The sequence below is a fragment of the Hyperolius riggenbachi genome, chromosome 4 (assembly GCF_040937935.1).
Source record: "Hyperolius riggenbachi isolate aHypRig1 chromosome 4, aHypRig1.pri, whole genome shotgun sequence".
Classification (NCBI taxonomy): Eukaryota; Metazoa; Chordata; class Amphibia; order Anura; family Hyperoliidae; genus Hyperolius; species Hyperolius riggenbachi.
In genome coordinates this window covers 379,168,447-379,189,245 of record NC_090649.1, presented here as the reverse complement: position 1 = coordinate 379,189,245, position 20,799 = coordinate 379,168,447, and the positions used below count along the sequence as shown (strand labels likewise).

At 40.5% G+C, this 20,799-nt stretch overlaps 1 protein-coding gene across 13 annotated transcripts in view; it reads right to left on the bottom strand.

The window, feature by feature from the left end:
• Positions 1–20,799, bottom strand: part of UTRN (utrophin) — an 863,547-nt gene that overhangs the window by 51,327 nt on the left and 791,421 nt on the right. For all 13 annotated transcript variants that reach the window (XM_068232090.1, XM_068232089.1, XM_068232092.1 and 10 more), the window contains 3 exons: positions 20,379–20,536; positions 10,401–10,567; positions 5,529–5,640 (listed from right to left, as the gene is read on the bottom strand). In XM_068232090.1, the coding sequence (XP_068088191.1) occupies positions 5,529–5,640; positions 10,401–10,567; positions 20,379–20,536 (437 nt within the window). The remainder of the gene's footprint in view (positions 1–5,528; positions 5,641–10,400; positions 10,568–20,378; positions 20,537–20,799) is intronic.

Here is a 20,799-nt window from a genome sequence, read left to right as displayed (position 1 = left end):
CAGCTGATTAAAACAGAGGAGAGTTTTGAGCCGATGGCAAAGCATGTAGCCAAATCCTGAATCCAGCAGCAGCAAAGTCTAATTTACTCTGATTTGTAGTTAAGCTTCTTCCCTAGTTCATTAATATTAAAAGAGAGAAAATTGTATTTTTTTTTCCTTCACTTTAAAATTGCTTATAAGCACAAACAGGAAGAGCTATATTTTGTTAAGTGTAATCGAGCAAAACAGTTTAATACAAAAAAACGCTGCAGTAAAACAACGTTTCTTAATTAAGAGATCCGTGATTATTGTCTTTTTCAAGCAATTTAACACAGGATACGGCATATTTTCTTTAAGTGTGGCCAACAATTACAATTGAACCGCAAGGTATCTCAGTAGGAATTTCTACAGGCACTCTTTATATATGAAGAATCTTCCAAGCTCGAGGGCAGAAAGACAGGAGGTTAAGATAACAATGCTGCATGGTGGCGCTATGTGTGCCTTTAGATGGAAAACAATATAAGTCAGCAGCTTTGTAATAGGAACAGATCGACAGTAATTACAGGCTAAATACACTGATTACGCTGATCCTCTAAGGGACAGGAATGAAGTTTGCCCTCAGAGGATTCAGAATGAGGCAAGCTGTATTTTAGTGGCATTGAAAAGTTCTATTCAAGCCCTTGGAACTGTTTACAGTTATAGGCAAAATTTCTTTCACTTAGGAGACTAAAAATCTTTTCCACTTAGAAGTGCTAAACGTTTCTTTCAAGCTGCTAAAGTGATGAAATAATTTGTTTACGCCTGGTTTTGCCTTCGAGCAAAAATTTTCTTAGTATACATTTTCTGTTGGCGGTTTCTAAAGGAACGCATCTTCTCAAGTTGGAAGTGATGTTTCTGGCTATTCAGGGACATCCCTGCTACAAATGTAATAAAGGACTAGATGCACAAAATATCTTAGTTACCAGGGCACAAGCCTTCAAGAAGTCCATCACAAAATATATTGATTTCGACTGTGAAATACATTTTTCTAGCATGGACTTGTCTTCTTGTTTCTTTATTCAAGTCCCATCTACTTTGTTGAGGATATATGAGTACACATAGGGCTAGCTGTGTACTCATATATGCTAACCTACTTAGCACCTTCGGGCGTGATAAGCAGGGTGCTAAGTAGGTTACCACCGTTTTGACAATAAGATTGCGTGCAAAGTCCCGCGCGCAAAACCTTTAGAGAGCTCTCTACAGTCTGAGAAATGAAAGTCAAGGATTTGTTGACTTATAAGGCATATATGAAATAATCAGTTAACTAACTATAAGGCTATATAGTGCATGCAAAACACTGCATATGTGACCTACAATTCATCCATGGATTTTACATTGTTGACTTTAGATGGGCATTAACTGTGTTGTTTTTCAACCTTCAGTTCTTGTTGGAAGAATCCCATTTATGCTGTCTTTTGTACTCTCTAAAGGCCAAGAAATATGCCAGGGTGTTCTTGGCCAGGGTGTTCTTGGCCTTGTATTCTCTCTGATGAGAATCTTAAAGAGGAGCTGTTAGGTATAAGGTCTCAGAGAAAAAAAAAACACATATATCAGTAGCTAAAGATTGGCTGTACTTACATTACATATGCATTTCACTGTCCACGTTTGGATTTCACAGAATTTTTATATAGTATTTGCAGAGAATGATGCTCCTGACAGCTCATGGCAGGTTCCATGTTTGTCTGTCTCTTATGAAGCCAAATGTGTCGTCATGTCCTCCCTGCTTCCTGATGATTCCACTCAGAAAAAAGACAACACTACTGTGCAGTGAATATTAATTAGCCATGTGACTAGAAACAATAGCGGACTCATGCAGTATACTCTGCCCTGTGATTTTTCAGTGCTGTGAGCTGGTCTGCATTACACGCTGTTGTAACATGAGCCTGTAACTTCTCACTAGCAGCAGAGGGGAGGACCCAAGGTGGGAAGGAGCAGCCCCAGAATGCTTTGCAGTATAGTATGCGGCCTCTCTGCCTCTTAAGAACTTGGGTCTAACAGCCTTGCTGTTCAGCACACATCAAAAGTAAGAGAGATTTTTAACTTCAGTATTGCCTTTTTGGCTTCCTTCTAAACTGTTTAACACAGGAGAATAGAGAATTAGCTTTTGCAGCCTGACAGTTACATTTTAACCACTTTAGCATTCAGTCATTTTTCACCTTCCGAACAATTTTCACCTCCCATTCATTTGCCAATAACTTTATCACTACTTTTCACAATTAATTGATCTATATCTTGTTTTTTTCCACCACCAACTAGGCTTTCTTTGGGTGGTACATTTTGCTAAGAATTATTTTTTTCTAAATGCATTTTAAAAGGAATATTAAGAAAAAAATGGAAAAAAACATTATTTCTCAGTTTTTGGCCATTATAGCTTTAAAATAATACAGTGGAGGAAATAATTATTTCACCCCTCACTGATTTTGTAAGTTTGTCCAATGACAAAGAAATGAAAAGTCTCAAAACAGTATCATTTTAATGGTAGGTTTATTTTAACAGTGGCAGATAGCACATCAAAAGGAAGATCGAAAAAATAACCTTAAGTAAAAGATAGCAACTGATTTGCATTTCATTGAGTGAAATAAGTTTTTGAACCCTCTAACAATAAAAGACTTAATACTTAGTGGAAAAACCCTTGTTTGCAAGCACAGAGGTCAAACGTTTCTAGTAATTGATGACCAAGTTTGCACACATTTTAGGAGGAATGTTGGTCCACTCCTCTTTGCAGATCATCTCTAAATCCCTAAGGTTTCGAGGCTGTCTCTGTGCAACTCTGAGCTTGAGCTCCCTCCATAGGTTTTCTATTGGATTAAGGTCCGGAGACTGACTAGGCCACTCCATGACCTTAATGTGCTTCTTCTTGAGCCACTCCTTTGTTGCCTTTGCTGTATGTTTTGGGTCATTGTCGTGCTGGAACACCCATCCACGACCAATTTTCAGTTTCCTGGCAGAGGGAAGGAGGTTGTCGTTCAGGATTTCACGATACAGGGCTCCGTCCATTTTCCCGTTAATGCGATTAAGTTGTCCGGTGCCATTAGCAGAAAAACACCCCCAAAGCAAAATGTTTCCACCCCCATGCTTGACGGTGGGGACGGTGTTTTGGGGGTCATAGGCAGCATTTTTCTTCCTCCAAACATAGCGAGTTGAGTTAATGCCAAAGAGCTCTATTTTGGTCTCATCAGACCACAGCACCTTCTCCCAGTCACTCACAGAATCATTCAGGTGTTCATTGGCAAACTTCAGACGGGCCTGCACATGTGCCTTCTTGAGCAGGGGGACCTTGCGAGCCCTGCAGGATTTTAATCCATTGCGGTGTAATGTGTTTCCAATGGTTTTCTTGGTGACTGTGGTCCCTGCTAATTTGAGGTCATTCACTAACTCCTCCCGTGTAGTTCTAGGATGCTTTTTCACCTTTCTCAGAACCATTGACACCCCACGAGGTCAGATCTTGCGTGAAGCCCCAGAGCGAGGTCGATTGATGGTCATTTTGTGCTCCTTCCATTTTCGAACAATCGCACCAACAGTTGTCACCTTCTCTCCCAGCTTCTTGCTAATGGTTTTGTAGCCCATTCCAGCCTTGTGCAGGTCTACAATTTTGTCTCTGACATCCTTGGACAGCTCTTTGGTCATTCCCATGTTGGAGAGTTTGGAGTCTGCTTGATTGATTGATTCTGTGGACAGGTGTCTTTTATACAGGTGACTAGTTAAGACAGGTGTCCTTAATGAGGGTGACTAATTGAGTAGAAGTGTCTAACCACTCTGGGGGAGCCAGAACTCTTAATGGTTGGTAGGGGTTCAAAAACTTATTTCACTCAATGAAATGCTAATCAGTTGCTATCTTTTATTTAAGGTTATTTTTTCAATTTTCCTTTTGATGTGCTATCTGCCACTGTTAAAATAAACCTACCATTGAAATGATACTGTTCTGAGACTTTTAATTTCTTTGTCATTGGACAAACTTACAAAATCAGTGGGGGGTCAAATAATTATTTCCTCCACTGTACATGCTACCATAATAAAAAACCCACACATTTTATTTGCCCATTTGTCCTGGTTATTACATCATTTAAACTATGTCCCTATCACAATGTATGGTGCCAATATTTTATTTGGAAATAAAGGTGCATTTTTTCAATTTTGCGTCCATCACTATTTACAAGCTTATCATTTAAAAAATATTAGTAACGTACCCTCTTGTAATTTTTTTTATTTTTTTTTAGTTAAAAATTTTATTTGGGTATTTTTTGGGCGTAGGAGGTAAACAGTTAATTTTAAATGTAATTTATTGTGTTATGTGTGAAAAAAATGTATGTGCATGTAGTTTTACTGTTTACAGTGATTTTTTTTTTGTTCAGAAAGACAGTGGCCTCTGAAAAGAGGCCGTTGGTTTTTCTACCGGGGACTTAGATCAATGAATGAGAACTATGTTACCATTCATTGATCTCCGGGCTACCGGGGGGGCGGCACGGGAGCATGCAGCAGCCCAGCAGCAGCATTTTGGATGTGACAGTCATGTCCAAAAGGCGGAAAAGGTTAAGTATGTACAACAGCCCTGAGTGTCGCAGTGAGATCTGGAGTGCTGTATCGTCCCAGCTGAGCACACTGTCCCCCTTATTATCCCTCCTGTTGGGAACTGTTCTGTCATTCACCATGCTGATATCCCCGATACCTGCCTTTACAGGAACAAAATGTGTCACAAGGCTGTAACCTCATGATGCATCTGTAGGGCACTCATCCCTGGACTGTCATTTGATTGGATGGATTGAGTTCCAATACCCACTGGTGGCAATATTTCTGTGTGTCTATGCACCTTAGGCTCAGTGAACTAACATAAATACTCCTGTTTTTCAGCAGCCACTTAAGAAAGTATTTTTATTTTTACGGTTTCCAGACTCAGAGCATAGTGGACAAGGTGTACAAAAGAATTCCAATGGAGAGATGAAACGCTAGTTGCGAAAGTGAGGAGGTGATTAAATTAGAGGACAGGAGGCTTCATGATTGGAGCAAAGTGTAAGAAAGGATGTGAAAATTAGTGAGGAAATGTATGGAGGGACAGCTTATGAAGTGCTTTTTTTATTTGAGAGGGCTAAGTGAACTGGATCCCTTGGGAAACTTGCAAAGAAAAGTAGCATCTGAGGATAAAGAGAACCGGCAGAGTTTAGTAGGAGGGTTGCAAGTCTGTTTTTTGGTAGGCTGCAGAGTAGGATGTGGCAGTAATAGGGCATGTATAAGTATTTTTGCAGCCTCTTTTATAATTTAGAGACAAATTCAAGATATATTTTTTTTAAATGGGAGAAGCATTCTCAACCATCACAACTCTCTTGGGGAGATAATTCTCAACCATCACAATCATCACTTGAGAATAGCTGGCGATGCTGCTTCTCTTGTATGTAAAACTATGATATTTTATAAAAGATTTCTACTTTTCTTGGAAACAAACAGGAACACAATACCTAATAAAATGTATTTTGTATTATTTGGACCCAGTGTGCAAATATAGCAACAGTACTTACTGGTATGCAGTACTCCACCATTGGGTGGTGAAGCTTATGACCCTTAGCTGTCCTTCCAGAAAAGAAACAGCTCTGACACACATCATAATTGAAATGTTTCAGGCTACGATACCTAAAGTAAGAAAATAAAAATATATTCATAAAAGTGTTGCATATTTTTTAGTTCTATACATGATCTCATTACTTGCAACAGCACACCATAGATATATTACTTATTTGTCAGCTATTAAATGTTTGCCACTTGGGACGCAATACAGGTAATAATCATGCCAGATGATGCACTGGAAGACTAGTCCCAATAACACAAGCTCACACTAAGGTCGCCACTACATCCCTATTCCTCGAAAGGCAACCCTCTGCCACTGCTGTTGGCTATCTTGGCTACAAAGTAGGCTACTTCCACACTCATGGGGTATCTCGTTTGTTTACATCTCCCATCGATATAATTCTTGGGGGGTCTTTAATCAGTAAACAAAACAGCTACAAATTTTACTTTATGTAACAAAAACACAGCTCTGTTCTATGTAAGTAAAATATTGCTGTTTGCAGGTCTCATGCTAGCCCATAGATCAAGGTATGCCTGACAGCTAGAATGGTGTCATGAATCAACCTGCAATACTTAATGAAATCATTTATACTTGCATTACAAACATGCATTCATCTATGCACATAATTAGGTGCCAAACTAAGAAAATGATTTTTAAATCATGAGCTAAAGTGAATTTAGAAACATCCTACAACACATTATATAAAACAGGCATTAAAGGCAACTAAGACATTTTTGTTGTATCTATTTTATTACATCTCTTTTTGTGCCCTGGTGCATTCTAAGCTGTTCAGTGCTTAATATCTATTGGTCACTCTCTGTTGCATTCTGCACTATAATAAAATGAGTTCTGTAGTGGATTGTCATACATTCTTACAGAAAAGGAAAAAGTACCGACAGGCCTATCTGCTTTGTAGAAAACGTACAATTCGACTCTGCTAACACCATTTACAATACCCACATTAAGATAACTTGAGTGCTGAAACCAAATTTATTAAACAACTTTAAACTCTTTTGCGGATATTAATTTTTTACAGCACAAGACAGGTTAACTGCAAAGTCGTAGTATAGGCTCATAAATTACATCACGCAACTATCTCTGTTTGCTACCTTCTCCACCACTTCATCAGTCTTAGGCACCTCACCCTTTAATTGCAATGTAAATTTAATGCAGAATGATGAAACTAATGTTAATAACTGTGTCACCTAAGTACTAAGAGCTTGAGTGCCTGCAAGATGCAAAAAGGATATGGTAAGAATTTTTAACGCTTTCATTAAAAAAGCAGATAATATGCAGTAAATTGAGCTCATAGGATTTAATGCTTTTCCTTTTACCAGAGAAACATCTTAAATGTAATTTTATCACCCATCTTTATTACTTTGCTGCTGCAATGGCTGGTTTTAATATGGCTATCTGTGGTCTAGGAGGACTAACGCAAATAAAAAATATGTATTTGGTTGTAACCCCCTAAAAATCCAATTTGCAGCCTGTGTTCACCTGAGCATAAGCCTTTTTTTTATGAAATGCACTAGAAGAAACCGTATTAAAGCTCTCCTCGGATGCTTACTGGGAAACAGAATCAAAAGAAAAGAAATATCATTTTGATGATCGTCGTGGGTAAAGTAGAAACAGCAGCTCCTCATATTGAACTGTAATATCATGGTGCAAAAGTATCCTTAGAACTTTATTTGTTTCATTACAGGCATTTCTTAAAAGTTTTATCGTCACTGAACTCTTTAAGTGTCTTAAAGGTGGTCTTACAGTACAAAAAGAATTTCTTCATCTTCTCCTGATCACTAAATGTAACAATACAACAAGGCAACTCAGAAACTTACATCATATGTGAGCAACAGTGGAGCCAGACATGTGGTGGGGTTTTTGACAACATAAGCACTTGCAATAACAACATTCATTGCTCTAAAATACTAGACTTCAATCTTTGTTATCAACTTTGCAGCTGCTTTATGTGTTCTTAAAATGTGTACAATGTAGAAAACTACTGTATATACTCAAGTATAAGTCTAGAAATTTAGATCTGATTCACTTCATAAAAGTATAGGGGTCGACTTATACACAAGTCACGGGCAACACTGAGCACAGTGGTAAGTGATACTTTGAGGAAAGGAAATGCCAAGAACACACAGGTGTGAAAGTCCTTGCCAATTCAATTAACAAGGAAAAGGGCAGGGGGAAATATTGGGCTGCATAAAGGGGAGTGAATAATTGCAGCACTTGGGGGCCTGGAGTATTTGCTGCACTTAAGGGACATGAGTGGGTGGCTGCAATAGTGTATGCAGTGCATTTATTAACCCATCCTGAGTCCCAAGTGCAGCCATTCACTTTGCAGGATAGACTTATACTTGAGTCAACAAAAAACTCCAGCTTGAGGCGGTTGAATATTGGAGTCGACTTATACACGGGGTCGACTTGTATTAGAGTATATACAGTAAACCTAAAGGGTACTTTGGACCCCTTATTAGGTCACTAGGGAAGGACATGCTCAATTGCCTCACTTGTTGGTCTCCAGTGGATCAGGAAGATTTAAAGGGCTTTTCATTTTTTTTTCAAACAAAAAACTGTTTTTTCAAGCAAAAAAAAATGTCACACATGTGGTATCGTCGTACTCAGGAGAAGTAGTATAATGTGTTTTGGGGTGTATTTGTACACATATCCATGCTGGGTGGGAGAAATATCTCTCTAAATGGACAATTGTGTGTAAAAAAATTAAACAAATTGTCATTTACAGAGATTTTTCTCCCACCCAGCATGGGTATGTGTAAAAATACACCCCAAAACACATTATACTATTTCTCCTGAGTACGGAGATACCACATGTGGGACATTTTTTTTGCAGCCTAGGTGCGCTAAGGGGCCCAACGTCCTATGAGTACGTTTAGTATTTTACAGGTCATTTTGAGGCATTTGGTTTCTAAACTACTCCTCACGGTTTAGGACCCCTAAAATGCCAGGGCAGTATAGGCACCCCACAAGTTACCCCATTTTAGAAAGAAGACACCCCAAGGTATTCCATTCGGTGTATGATGAGTTCATAGAAGATTTTATACTTTGTTACAAGGAAGTGGAAAATGACACTTTGTGAAAAAAACAATAAAAATCAATTTGCGCTAACTTGTGACAAAAAATAAAATCCTCTATGAACTTACCATACTCCTAACGGAATACCTTGGGGTGTCGTCTTTCTAAAATGGGGTCACTTGTGGGGTTCCTATCCTGCCTTGGCATTTTAGGGGCCCTAAACCGTGAGGAGTAGTCTGGAAATCAAATGCCTCAAAATGACCTGTGAAATGGACTTTGGGCACCTAAGCGCACCTAGGCTGCAAAAAAGTGTCACACATGTGGTATCGCCGTACTCAGGAGAAGTAGTATAATGTGTTCTGGGGTGTATTTTTACACATACCCATGCTGGGTGGGAGAAATATCTCTGTAAATGGACAATTGTGTGTAAAAAAAATAAAAAAATTCTCATTTACAGAGATATTTCTCCCACCCAGCATGGGTATGTGTAAAAATACACCCCGAAACACAATATACTATTTCTCCTGAGTACGGCGATACCACATGTGTGACACTTTTTTGCAGCCTAGGTGCGCTAAGGTGCCCAAAGTCCTATGAGCCCCTTTAGGCTTTACAGGGGTGCTTACAATTAAGCACCCCCCAAAATGCCAGGACAGTAAACACACCCCACAAATGACCCCATTTTGGAAAGTAGGCACCCCAAAGTATTCCGAGAGGGGCATGGTGAGTCCGTGGCAGATTTCATTTTTTTTGTCACAAAAATGTATATAGAAATATTACTTTATTTGAAAAATGTCAGCACAGAAAGTTTAAAAAAATCATTTTTTTGACAAAATTCATGTCTTTTTTGATGAATATAATAAAAACTAAAAATCACAGCAGCAATCAAATAGCACCAAAAGAAAGCTGTATTAGTGACAAGAAAAGGAGGTAAAATTCATTTAGATAGTAGGTTGTATGACCGAGCAATAAACCGTTAAAGCTGCAGTGGTCTGAATAGAAAAAAAGTGTCTGGTCCCTAAGGGGTTTTAAGACTGCAGTTCTTAAAGGGACTCCGAGCTCTACTTAAAAAGTAAAATAGTACTCACCGGGGGCTTTCTTTAGTCCAGCGCTGGTCGGGAGGTCCCACGACGGCGTCCTGGCTCCTCTCCTAGGCCCCGCTCCGGAATGGCTGGACGGCGGCTGCCCGGGCGACACTCGGCTGAGTGTCGGGCTCCTTCTTCCGCGTATGACGCGGCTCACGTCACATGCCGGCCGCCTCGCGTTATTATGGCGGCCGGCGTGGCAGTACGCTTTAATCGCGCATGCGCCGTACTGCCACGCCGGCTGCCACACTCAGTCGAGTGTCGCCCGGGCTGCCGCTATCCAGCCATTCCGGAGCGGGGCCTAGGAGAGGAGCCAGGACGCCGTCATGGGACCTCCCGACCAGCGCTGGACTAAAGAAAGCCCCCCGTGAGTACTATTTTACTTTTTAAGTAGAGCTCGGAGTTCCTTTAAGTGGTTAATAGATTGTTTATGTGATTTAATGTTTTTTTAGCATATAATAGTGTATGGATACCTTCAGCGGGCCTCATTTATCAAAGTTGCAAGAGAAAAATTTCCACGTTTGGCATTACACTCTAATTCTTCCATTGCATCTCCGAAGTATTGAAGAATGAACATGACAATCAATTTGACTGCTATATAAAACAGGAGCAGTGCATTTGTCATAACACTAATAAGGCCCACAGCAGCTGCAGTAGTCAGTAAGAATGCTCATGAGATATTCTGATACCATAGATAATCTCACCTGAATCCTACGATGGGACACTCCTTGCAGATGTTACACTTAGCTTGATGTTTAGCAGTCTCAGCTGCTGCTACTCTGTGAAGTACCGGTAACCACACCATCGACTGAGGCTCAAGTCTCATCCATTCAATGAACTGCTTCACGTTGATCTCTGGCTTATTCTGAGCCTGAAATAACAAGCAAAAGTACAATAAACTGCAAAACCTAACATGGAATATTGCATCAACTACTTCAATTACTGCACAAAGTAAAAATACAAATACTGTATGAATAATGTTTGTATTATGTTGAATGTAGTTTGTGAAAGCACTTGTCATATTGCCAGTGCCACATTACTCCTCAGGACACAAGAGCTGTGGCCAGGTGGGTGTGGCAATCAGAGGCAGCTGCTATTTATTAGGAACTTTTAATAGCCTAACTAAAAAATAGTGCACAGACCCATAAAAATGGGGGGAAAAAGCAGCATTCATATTTTTTTTAGTTATTCTACACAAGACCAATATAAAATGCAATACTATACTTGGTTCGGAGCAATAACTATTAAAAACATTCTCCATAGCTACAATAATGCAATCTACAAGCCATCATATATACATCTTTTTACAAAACACTTAAAATAATTGTGCACTTCACTGTTAGATTGTCTTCATAATACTTTAGCTTTGATTTTTGTACTCCATTTACATTTCTCCACTGCACACATGCTTCAGATGTCAGTAAGAGGTCATACTACACACTATCTCACTAGCAGAGTGGGCCGTACTCATAAGTGGGCTGTGGTGGAAAACTTGATATCATCTAGTAGCCTTGTGAAATTACTTGTCTGTGCTGGACGAAACAGTTTCATTTGTGGAGATTTGTTTTGTGAACAGCATAACTACAGCTGCAGAAAGCACTTGTTCTGTACTACTTTTTAGACATTATTATTATGTTTGGTATTTACTTGTGACATTTAACACTGCATTTAAGGATGGACATTTTTGAGTACATGGATAAGAGAAATGTCGATATGGATGTGATATTTGACATTTAAAAACTAAATGAAAAACACAGGGATGGAATAAACAAATACAAAGTTATATATATCCAGTATCTCACAGAAGTATCTCACCTCTCACACTTTTGGAAATATTGTATTTTATCTTTTCATGGGATAACACTGAAGATATGATACTTTCATACGATGTAAAGTTGTCAGTGCTTGTACAACAGTGTAAATTTGTTGTCCCATTAAAACAACTCAACACACAACCGTTAATGTCTAAACTGCAGGCAACAAAAGTGAGTAGATCCCGAAGTGAAGAATGTCATAATTCGGCCCAATTAGACATTTTCCCTCTCCGGGGTCATGTTACTCATTATTGTTACAAAGTCTCATGTCTGAATGGTGAGCAGTTGTTAAATTTGGTGTTATTAGTCAATTTGAAAATGTCAAAGTCACAAATATAAATAAAGTGTAGCTGTAGCATACTGTATATTACATCGACATGTGTGCAAAAAACCTGACACAGAAGGTCATGTCCCCTCAGAGTCCAGTACATGGACAATGCCATTTCATATCTGATAATACCATACAAAGTTGGGAAGGACATTCAAAACTCAATGCAGATAACGTCCAGATCCAGATTTAAATCAGGTACTCAGCACTGCAGTGCGAGACAACTATCCAATACATCACTAAACTCCCCACCAGTATTCAAAATGATTCCTTCATTCTAGATATTCCCATATGTGATATTACTGAGGGGCACTGGTTTAAAGCATACCTATAGCCATTAATTACACAAAACCACTAATGATTTAAAGGGACTCCGAGCTCAGAAAAAAAAAGGAAAGTTGTACTCACCAGGGGCTTTTTCCAGCCCAGTGCTGGTCGGGAGGTCCCACGCCGGCGTCCTGGCTCCTCTCCTTCTCCCCGCTCCGGAATGGCTGGCAGGCCGCAGCCCGGGCGACACTCTCCCGAGTGTCGGGCTGCTTCTTCCGCATATGACGCGGATTACGTCACACGCCGGCCGCCTCGCGTCATCACGGCGGCCGGCGTGAAAGTACTGCGCATGCGCGAACAAAGCTTTGGTTCTCCACCGTCTGAAGGACTGCTCTGCATTCCGGAATAGACCGGACACTAGTACGGAAGACACCACTTACATTTGGGAGGTATTTTCATATACCCCATAGAGGTACTGTATCTTACAGCATGAGCTATTAATTCCCACTGGAACTGTGGTGTAGTAACACTGCTGCCATATACGCCTCTCGGAAGAGACATTTTGCGGGACTTTGCTAACTTGATCATATTGATCTGTGTCATTGTACTTTATAGCGATTGAGCGCCAGGTGCTCCAGTTTTATTCCAGAATGGAGTATGGAATAGCAGACTGGTTAACAATTGGTAAAGGAGTATGACAAGGTTGCATATTGTCTCCTTATTTATTTAACCTCCTTAGCGGTAACCCCGTGTGTGACACGGGGTAAGCCGCCGGAGGGTGCCGCTCAGGCCCTGCTGGGCCGATTTTCATAATTTTTTTTTTGCTGGACCCCGATCGCCGCCGCCGCACGCCCGATCGCCGCTATCCGGTGCGGCGCGCGGCCCCCCCCCCAGACCCCTGCGCTGCCTGGCCAATCAGTGCCAGGCAGCGCCAAGGGGTGGATCGGGTCTCCCAATGACGTCATCCCGTCATCCCGCCCCGTCGCCATTTCTTTGAACGGGATTTCCTGATCGCCTATCGCCGGAGGCGATCGGCGGGGCTGGGGGGATGCCGCTGAGCAGCGGCTATCATGTGCGAGCCCTGGGCTCGCTACATGATTTAAAAAAATAAAAATAAAAAAAAATCTGCTGCGCTGCCCCCTGGCGGTATTTTTCATACCGCCAAGGGGGTTAACTTGTATACTGAATATGTAATGGGGATAGCTGAATTGAATGAGTCACATGCTGGAATTAAAAAAGCTATCAGGAATATTAACAATCTAAGATATGACGATGATACCACTCTAATGGCTGAAACTGAGGAAGATTTAAAGATACTAGTCATGAATGTCAAACAAGAAAGTGTCAAAGCTGGTCTACTACTTAATATCAAGAAAACTAAAGTGATGTCATCTGCTACACTGAACCATCTGCAAATAGATGGAGAAAAAGTAGAAGTTATAACATTTCATCTCCCTGGAATCGAAGATCTCTGCAGATGATGATTGCCATGAGATTAAGAGATGATTGTTGCTTGGAAGGAAAGCTATGGCAAATATGGACAAGATACTAAAGGATAGAGATGTCTTTACCAACAATGGTTAGGATAATTAGAGACACGGTCTTCCCAGTAGCAACGCATGGCTGTGAAAGTTGGACTATAAACAAGTTCATGCACAGAAGAATGAATGCTTTGGAACTGTGGGTGCAGAGAAAGCTATTGAGAGTTCCCTGGACTGCTAGAAGATCTAACCAGTCAATACTTGGAGAAGAGGTAAGACCAGAGTGTTCACTAGATGGGCTGATACTACGAAGAGTCGGGTCAACTAAACGAATGAGGAAAAAGAAGTGTTTTCCAAGTTGTGCTTATCAAGCATTCATATATGCTTTTAGTTGACTAAAATATGTATCCAAGTTTGACACTGCCATTGCTCTCTGTGGAATATTTTAATCGCTAATTGCAATACATAAAAACCTGCAATGATTTTCTTAATTAATCACTGCCCTGGAAACATGCGCTTTTTCTGCTACTGAATCTATAATTGCTTTAATCTTACTGTAATCATCCTTACAGTTCTAATTTTGGAAAACTGAAGCAGAAAATGTGAAAATAAAGAAAATAAAATAATTTAGCAATATGGATGGATGAAAATGCAGAGAACCCAGACGTCACTAAAGTAGGGTGCTTCACTTCATTTCATTCATGTCAGCTACACTGTACACGTGACTGTTGCACTGAAATCAGGCCATCAGACACAATTATTATTTATACAGCATTGACATCTCTCGCATAGCTGTGCAGAGTATATAGTCTTGTCACTAACTGTCCCTCAGAAAACCTCACAATCTAATCCCTACCATAGTTGTACGTCCATTGTAATCTACAGCCAATTTTTATGGAGAAACCAATCTACTTATCTGTATGTTTTTGAGATGTGGGAGGAAAGTGGAGTGCCTGGAGGAAACCCCCACAGACAGCGGGGAGAACATACAAACTCCTTGTCAATGTTGCCCTGGATTTGAACCAGGGACCCAGCGCAGCAAGGGGAGAATGCTATCCACTACACTACCGTGTTAGCAACATTTTTAGAGTGCTGCTCCTGGGAAGCTACACCTCCTTCCCGTTAGGTTGTGTTAACACACCCTACAGTGTTTAAGGAGACAAAAAAACAAAATAATTTTTCTGCACGGCAGCGCACCGGGAAAATTGCGTTTACTAGAAATGGGCCCATGGGCATTCATTTGAGTCAGTTTGATTGCAGATATTAGCATCCAGAATTTGCGTGCAGTGGAATTTGCGTGCATCACACTTAACATAAATTAAGTGTCACAGGATATATTTACATGTGTCTGTTGCATCCTATTGCTGTTACATTTCGAGTAGGGAGACGTTCATAAAACAGGGTGATTGTGATTTACTGTAGTAATCTTGGCCTGTTTTACTGGTTTATGTGGCATGTGATATTTTGGGGCAGGTAAATGGGTTATAAGACAACAAATTCTTCATACCACTTAAGTAAGAACAATTGTCCATATCTCACTGCCAACAGCCTGGAATTGAGCTATGTGAAGAGGCAGAGTGCTGTAACAAGCTGCAGCGTTGGGTTGCAAGATAGATATCTTGCTGTCAATCAGACCAGTCAATAACCTTGCGTGTCCTTCATGCACTCTACTGGATACTAACAAATAGGAGTGTATTATTTATGTCCACAAACACTTATCCTGAGGCAGAAAGCTTTCAAAAGGCAATTTAGATCTCTAAAGAGCTTCAGCTATAAAACAAATGAATTACAAACTAATGCACTGAAATTAAAGGCGAGAATATGAATTAAACATCAGCTCCATTCCCTCTCCTGCCACAAGTGATGACGGTGAAGACGGAGCGCACATTTCTTGTGAGAGATAAAAGAGCCTATAGCTGGATTCTGCAGTGCCAACACTGATAAGAAGAAACACCTGTACACTGCTCGACATTCTGGCTGCTATACTTTGCTGATATTCTGGTTACTGTACAATAACTTAACTGCCATTGTCAGTTAAAGGGGAACTGAAGCAAGAGGTATATGGAGGTTGCCATATTTATTTCCTTTTAATCAATACCAGTTGCCTGGCTGCCCTGCTGGTCTATTTCTCTGCAGTAGTATCTGAATAACACCAGAAACAAGCATGCAGCTAGTTTTGTCAGATCTGACTTTAAAGTCTGAAACACCTGATCTGCTGCATGCTTGTTCAGGGGCTATGGCTAATAGTATTAGAGGCAGAGGATCAGCAGGGCTGCCAGGCAACTGGTATTGCTTAAAAGGAAATACACATGGCAGCCTCCATATACCTATCTCTTCAGTTGTCCTTTAACTGGGGCTTATAGAAAAAAATGTTTTATTAATTAATATGTTACGTGTAATATAGATGTAAATACATGAAATAGAACTATTTTACATTCTGGTAACAAATCCTTCAGATCTCATCAGTTCAACAGAGCTTACGCAGCTAGGACTGTCCTGTGTCTTGTCCAGTGATACACAATGCCCTCACCAAGCATGTTTTGTGGCGCTGCTTGGTGACTCAGGCGCTACTTTCATGCCAATAGTGAAAATATTAATATTGTATTACCAGTATTTTACTATCAATTACCTGGGACCTCACTCCTAATACCTAACACTAACTCTCCCTCCGAATACCTAATATTAACTTCCATCCCCAGAGCCCAAAGCAACTACTAGACATTCGGCTAATGTTAGCCTATTGTTAGCCGACCTGTTGCCAAGCTACTAGCCGATAGGCTAGTGACAGCCAATAAGCTGGTATTAAGTAAAATAGTAAACTGTAATAGTAGCTGAACAGCTAGTGATAGCTGATTGGTCGCTGAACTATTAGCCAATAGGCTAGTATCAGGCACCCAACTGACCATCTTGGCACTGTAAAACCACAATTTAACTTTGCAGGCTACTACATGGCCACAGAACCCTTCACCTATTTCACATCTCCGCCGTGCCACCCACTCACTATTTTCTACCCCTTGGTCCTATTTATATGATAAAAGCGTATATAAAAAAACTTAAATCCTCAGATCAGTTATAACAGACACAGGACAGAAGAGCATAGAAAATGAAAAGAAAGAAAAGAAAGTACAGAGGCTAGTCTAGTACTGCTTTTTCTCCTGATTCATCTGCAACCACAAATCAGAGAGAAGAGAGGACACATTCATCAAACTGAGGATCAACATCCAAGCATATAATAAAATCAATCTCTAATAAAGAAATAGCCCACTGGAAAGGAGACAGACTCAATTAAAGCCTGTACCACTTCTGTGACTGGAGTTACTGTCCTGCAATCAGAGAAAACAATTCAGCTTACAACAAATGTTGTGTCTTCCCCCTCAAAGCTTCCAAAGGGGTGTCGCAGCAATGTCTTATTTATTCCAGATAAGAATGCCTGAAGATGTTCTCTGGCTGATATATACTGCTATTGAACGGATTTATAAAGTAGCACATTTCTTATACACATCAGGTACTTTAAATATATCTGATTACAATATATATATATATATATATATATATATATATATATATATATATATATATATATATATATATATATATATATATATAATAATAAAAATAAATGTAATTTCTTAACACAATCACTGCTGAAAGTATTGAAAATACATCATCCAGAGTGCATGGGGTGGGCAGCATATCCAAAATGGCGGAAAGTTGATACCAATGTAAAATTGATGACTAATAATGGCCAGAACAACACAGATGCAGCTTTCCATTTTATTTTATATCCCCTGGCTGCCTTTTTCCTACAGAAAAAGCTTCTATACACGGAATGACAACATTTTGCTAGCTGTTGTTTACATACAGGTGCAGCAAAACCTTGACTGTACAAACCTTTCCCTAGTCTCCTGTAGTTGCATAGTGGGTGCAAGTAGGCAACTGCAATCACAGAACTGGGGAGTACAGGAAGTGCCATACAGCCCCAGTGATGGTCATGAGGCTTGAGGACGGGTATCTAGGATCTTGGAGCTTTACCTAAAGAATGGCAGCTTGGACTATGTCCCTCCATAGTACGTTTTCATCTAACTCCCCCCCCCCCCCCCCGGTGTTATCCCCCACCTTAGCATCTGAAGTGCCAGAACCCATATTGACATGTAGAAGAGCAGACAAGAAAAGAACCAAACAACATGAGCAGGTAATTTCAGTTTATAATAGGGGCATAAAGCTGCACTTGTTTTAAAATGAAAGCATGAGGCAACACTTCATATAAGTGTGGTATGAGGCTGCATTTGTTATATGGGACTACAAGGCTATAATTAATGAGGGAAGGGGGGGGGGGGGGGGGGTTGATGGAGCTAATACATGGAATTTGCCAAAATTTGTAGTAAGGCCACTGCACACAGCTGAAACTAACCAACATTTCAGCAACCCTTGACATGGTTTGATATGCCATAGGTGAGAGATCTAATCTATTGACACCCAACATTAGCAGTTATCCTACACTCACAACATAAAAGTTCCCTATTCAGCAATCATCTGTTCACTACACAATAAATTTGTACAATACATTCTCATGCATTCAAGCCATGTGCAGGGATGTTTGCTTTGATAAAATGCTCAACTCATCTAAACTGCTAATAACGGAGGCAAGATTCACTTGGCTAAGCTCCACTTTCTTTTAGGAAATGTCATCTTTGAGGAGCTCTTGTATCTCTCTTACAGCAAATCTCTCTCAAAATGCGCTTAATAAGATGAATGTGTGTACAGATATAGCGAGACTCTTCTTATATGAGATCTGTATATTTTGTAATGCATGTTTCATTTTCTCGTGAGAGAACATTTGTCCTACTTCCAACTATCATTCTACAGGGCTGATCTGCAACCAAAACAAAAAATATGCCAGGGTGATATAAGCAACAAGCAGGACACTTCCACGTGTGGCCTTGGGATGCAGTTCTAGGTCTCTTACAGAGAAATCTCTGATAGGTTGATTAAAGTCAGATGCTAACTATTGTGGCACCAACATTTCATGATTGGCGGACTCAAAGTGCTTCAGAGTTGCAGTAACTTAAGGCACTCTCCACAGGGAACCATTGGGAAGGCTTGTCCAAAGACTGCTTACTGTTATGCGTACTGGCTTGTGCTGGGATTCAAACCTCGGTTCAAAGGCTCAAGCATTACATCAAAGGCAGCACCCTTAACCAGTACGCTATCCAGATGCTACATGTGTGAGGTCTGATAGTGTGAAACACTAGTCAGAGAGCGGTCTGCGGGTCTCTTTTTGTGCTGTTTCCTGTATGGACAGTGCTGAGTAGAAAGACAGAAAGAAGAGAAAGCGCACACTGTGAATAGAGTCAAGTTGTGGGCTATAACCAATAGGAGAGGTCTCACCTAATTGTGAAGGCAGGGGAAACCCTTATGGGTTTTCCAGCTGTTTGTGCTTGTGTCCCTCTTTTGCCAGGAACATGGCTTGTGACAGATTCCATGAGGTCCTTGTGAATGCACCGTGTTGGAGCAGGAGGATGCCGGTGGGGACACGCTAAGTGCGTGTGAGGGACTGCACTAGTTTGGAAGAGCTATGATCCCTGGCTATGCGCGGAGTAGGAGTAGGTACAGCCTGCAGAGCAAAGTAGGGGTGGCTGTAATGATACGCAAGGCTGTGTTTAAAATATCTATTGCAATGTGTTTCTCAGGGGAGCACCTCTGCTTTATCAGGCATAGATCAGCTGCTAGAAGCGCCAGCAATCGTTAGGGAGGCAGGAAGGGGGCAGATACTAGTTACAACTCTACAAACCTTAGTTTCACTCGATACACATAAGAAATGACAATTTCACAGGAAAGAAAAAAACACTTTAAAGCCAGATATGGAGCAATCATAACACTGATTACTCCATAAGGGTTTTATAGGTTTGCTTAACCAGACATGATTTGGACACAATTTTACTTTTGATGTCACCCATGAAGGACACATTGCTACTTTGCAATCTCAACACTGACTCTAATGCTACGTACACACATGCGACAACGATCGTTCGTTGAGGACGACGAACGAACTTTTAATTGATGAAAGAACGACCTAAGTAAAGTTAGTTTTAAAAGGTGTGTAACGATCTGATCGTTAGAACGAACGTTACATCACATAAAGCAACTATTGCGCCTGCGCATAAAAATTAGAAGTTTCACGGAGAAATTGTGAAATGCGCATGTCAAGCCTAGTACGAACGACCGTTTCCAACAATGTACTACTTTTGCAAACGATCGTCGTTGGTTAAAATCCGCCGAGACAGAACTTTCTTTTGTAGCGATTTGGCTCGTTCGTCGTTTGCCTTAATAGTCGGTGGTTCGTTTTTTGTAACAATCGTCGTTGGTAAAGATCGGGGAACGATCGTTACAAACGACTATAGTCGCAAGTGTGTACATACACAAATCCAATTTTAATTGGCCAATGGTTGGCTCATTTTACCACTGCTATGTAGTTTGAAAGGTTACCTACACACTTCATGGAGGTGGTGAAATTGGTCAATCTTTGGCAAATCAAAATTGGATGTGTGTACCAGGCTTAAGATGCATCCCTTTTTTTTACCAAATTGGACAAGAAGACTCCACCTTAATTTGATGCAAAGTATTAATTATTTATATAAAATGTAAAACTTACGAGTACACGTCACTGCTGTGAAAATACCAATAGACGTGACACACGTATGTAGGAGTTATTTAGTGTTATGACCTCTCTCTCTGCTATACCATGAAAAAAGCGTTCACATGCAAATAAGCACATAATGCTGCAATACTTACATGTTGGAAACAACTGCGGACACTTGGCTCAATATTACTTCCACCAAAAGCTGCCACTTCTCCTAGCTGCCGTGGGATTTGGATGGCATCGTGTAACAGTAAGCCCAGCTGCTTCTGATCACACGTGTCTCCTGCTCCAGAAACTTCCTTAAAGAGATCTGTAAAGAGAGGATATATCATTGTAATGTATGTTCAGTCAGTATTACAAGGTTAGCATGCGTGTCACATTGTCCCCTTATCTGTCAACTGGTTGGACATTTAGCAGAAGAAAGTAGAAAACTGTCATAAATCAAAACTGCCTGCCAGCCATATATGAGGAAGCAGAGTTTTTTCTGAGTGCCCTTCAGTACCAGCAGTCTCTGCTCCCAGACACCACTGGTACCAGAACCAGGTGCATAACGAAGAAACGACGCACACACTT